General features: G+C 70.1%; 1 protein-coding gene across 1 annotated transcript; it reads left to right on the top strand.

The window, feature by feature from the left end:
- Positions 1-248: 248 nt before the first annotated feature.
- H696_04789 (hypothetical protein) lies at positions 249-2522 on the top strand (the record flags this gene model as incomplete). Its single annotated transcript, XM_009498655.1, has 2 exons — positions 249-1797; positions 2036-2522. The coding sequence occupies 2 exons, from the start codon at positions 249-251 to the stop codon at positions 2425-2427; spliced, it is 1941 nt and encodes a 646-aa protein (XP_009496930.1). The 3' UTR covers positions 2428-2522.
- Positions 2523-2888: the final 366 nt, after the last annotated feature.

Genomic DNA, 2888 nt, shown 5'->3' with positions numbered 1-2888 from the left:
GCGGGGACTACGCGCACGTGCGCGCATGGGGGGCCACATTGGCCCGCCCGTCGGGACGCGGCGATGGCACCGGGTCGGGGGGGGGGGGGCGGGGGGAACGGCGGCGGAGTGGGATTGCTGTTTCTATTCAAGATGGCGCTGCCAAAGGACGGACATGCCCACCGATCACATCCTGCGTTCCCTCCCCCGCCTCCCCCCCCCCCTCCTCGCCCCCTGCCGAGCCCCCCTTCACTTGCCCCGGCCGAAATATGCGGCCCACACTTGAGCGGCGCCATGCCCGTCTGGTGGAGACCCTCCTCCAGGATCCGGAGACCTACTTGCATCCGGAGCTGCGTATCGCGGCCGATGCCCACGGTGGCATGGGTCTCTTCATGAATTTGCCTCTTCCGCCTGGCGGCGCCGCAGGCACCGATGATGCCGCCATCCCGCTCTGCTTCATCCCCGGGAAGTTTGTGCTCACCGACCAACGGCTGACCGGTGTCCGGCCAGTCCGCCGTGCCCTGGCCAGCCTGGATGCCCTGCTGGAGGGGACGGACGCCCCGCTGGTCGACCGCCTGGTGGCCCTGTACCCCGGCTGTGTGGACGCCCTGCAAGACATCGACCCGGACCGGCTGCGCCCTGGGACCCCCCTGCGCACGCGCCTGGGCATCCTGCTGTGCTTGCTGCTGGCACGGGCGCACGCCCGCCGGGAGGGCCTCCTCCCGACGGCCGCCGCCCCGGCACTCGCCTTCGAGGACACCTTCGCGGGGCTGCCGGGCTTCTGGCCCGACGCCGGTGCCGGGGCTGCCCAGCCCACCGAGGAGGCCCATCTGATCGAGTATCTGCCGGTGCTGATGGCCGCCTGGCCGACGACCCCCCCGAGCCTGAATGCCTGCCTCTATGGACCGGCCGGCGAGCTGGCGTCTCGGCTGCTGCGTGGCACCGGGCTTGGCCCGGCGGTTCTGACCAAGCGCATGCACTTGCTCGGCCTGGAGCTACCGGTGCTGCGGGTGCTGGTATGCCTGCTGGCGCTGGATGGTCCGGGCTGCCCGGCTGGGCCCCTGGCCGGGGAGGAGCTCCTTGCCCCGGGGGATCTCCTCTGGGCGGATGGGGCCTTCCGGTCGCGGGTCTTCCGCGGCCCCTTCCTGGCCGGCAGTCCTGGGACTGGCCCGAGCGAAGCCATCGTCGATGCCCTGGTGCCCGTGGTGGACTATTGCAATCATCGCGTGGCGGCGACCGGCCGAGTCACGGCCGCGGCCGCCGAAGGAGCGGCATCGGCACCGGTCGCCGAAGGAGTCGCATCGGCAGCGGTCGCCGAAGGAGCGGCATCGACACCGGTCGCCGAAGGAGCGGCATCGGCACCGGTCCCCTCGCGGCAGCCGGCCGACCACCTTTTTGCCCAGTGGCAGGCATCCTTCGACGGGGTGACCATCTACTCGGCGGACCCGGTGCTGACGGCGGCCGCCGGACCAGCCGGCCAGGAGCGCGCTCTGGTTCCCCTGCTGACATCCTACGGTGATAAGGGCTCCGACGAGCTGATCTTCCAGTATGGCTTCTTCCCCGAGGCCGAGGCCAATCCCCATGATCGGCTGGTCCTGTCGGTGGCCGGGCCCCAGGCACTGGCCCAATCGATGGCCTTCCAGGACAGCCTGGCCGCCGATGACGCCGCCTGCGGGGGAGTGGGCATCCGGGGTGACGAATTCCCGGCACACCGTGAGGGCCTGATGCAGGCGCTTGGCCTTCCGCCCCGGTTGACCCTCGAGCGGGCTGCCTCGGGCCGGGGCTTTTCCCTGAATCCCACGAGCCGGATGGCCCTGAGTACGTGGTTCCCCCCCCCCCCCCCCCCCCGCTCCCCATTGGGCATTGGCCATTTGCCGCGGTTGTGTGTGCTTGTGTGCCGGTGCCAGTGGGCCTTTCCACCGCCCTCTTCCCGCCTCCTCGCGCCCGCCCGTCGCGCATTTCCCCTGCCCTTGTCGGGGTCCCCCCTGTGCATCGGGGCCACTGGCCTCTCGGCCGCTTGCGCATACTGATGTATCCTCCCCAAACCACGGTGCAGACATTCAAACACTCCGCGTTGCGGAGTTTTTCCACCTGCAGGAAGCCCTTCAGGCGGCCATCTGCGAGGAGTGTGGCGCGCTGGCCTGCGAGTGTCCTGCTGACGATGCCCCAGTCCGGCACGGGCGCCAGCACCTGCGGCGTCTGCTGGCGGACCCGGTGTCGCCGCGGCACGGTGACGATGCGGCGGCCTTCCTCGTCGAGCTCCTGCAGCGACAGCGCAGTCTCATCAACCTGGCCGACCTGGATGCCGACCATCGGGAAGCAGCACACCCGGAGGCGGTGGAGGCCCATCAGCAGGCGCTGCACTCTCTGGCCGCCTTCGCTCGATCGCAGGCGGCCATGCTCGACCAGGCAATCGAGGCCGGTCACGGCATCTACTTTGGTGTGTGATTTGGCCATCACGTGCTGCGCGCTGTTTGGCGACAACTACGGCGCTCCGCGGAAATATACTCCCCCCTCGGGAACGGGCCTCCCTACACCCGGCACAGGGGGGGGGGGGGGGACCGGGACAGTGATGGGCGCCCACCCGCCGCCGCCCCCCCCCGCCCGGTCCCTTGTCTCTCGATGCCCCGGTGCCAAGGGGGCGGTACACACACACACACATACGCGGGAAGGGGGGCGGGGGGGGGGACGTGTGTGCATGAATGCACGATGTGGGGCAGAGACGGAGGCGGAGAGAGGGCGAGGGACAAAGCTTTCATGATCCCGCCATGGTGGTACCGGCGCGGCGTGACAGCATTTAATTGGTCGACCACGCATGCGGAGGTGGCAGGGGGGCAATTTTTGCCGGAGCCCGGGGGCAAAGGCTGGCAGTTGAGGGTCTGCCCCGGGTGTGGGGGGGGGGATGCGAT

Source organism: Fonticula alba (assembly GCF_000388065.1).
Source record: "Fonticula alba strain ATCC 38817 unplaced genomic scaffold supercont2.8, whole genome shotgun sequence".
NCBI classification, from domain to species: domain Eukaryota; order Rotosphaerida; family Fonticulaceae; genus Fonticula; species Fonticula alba.
This window is presented reverse-complemented; position numbering and strand designations above follow the sequence as displayed.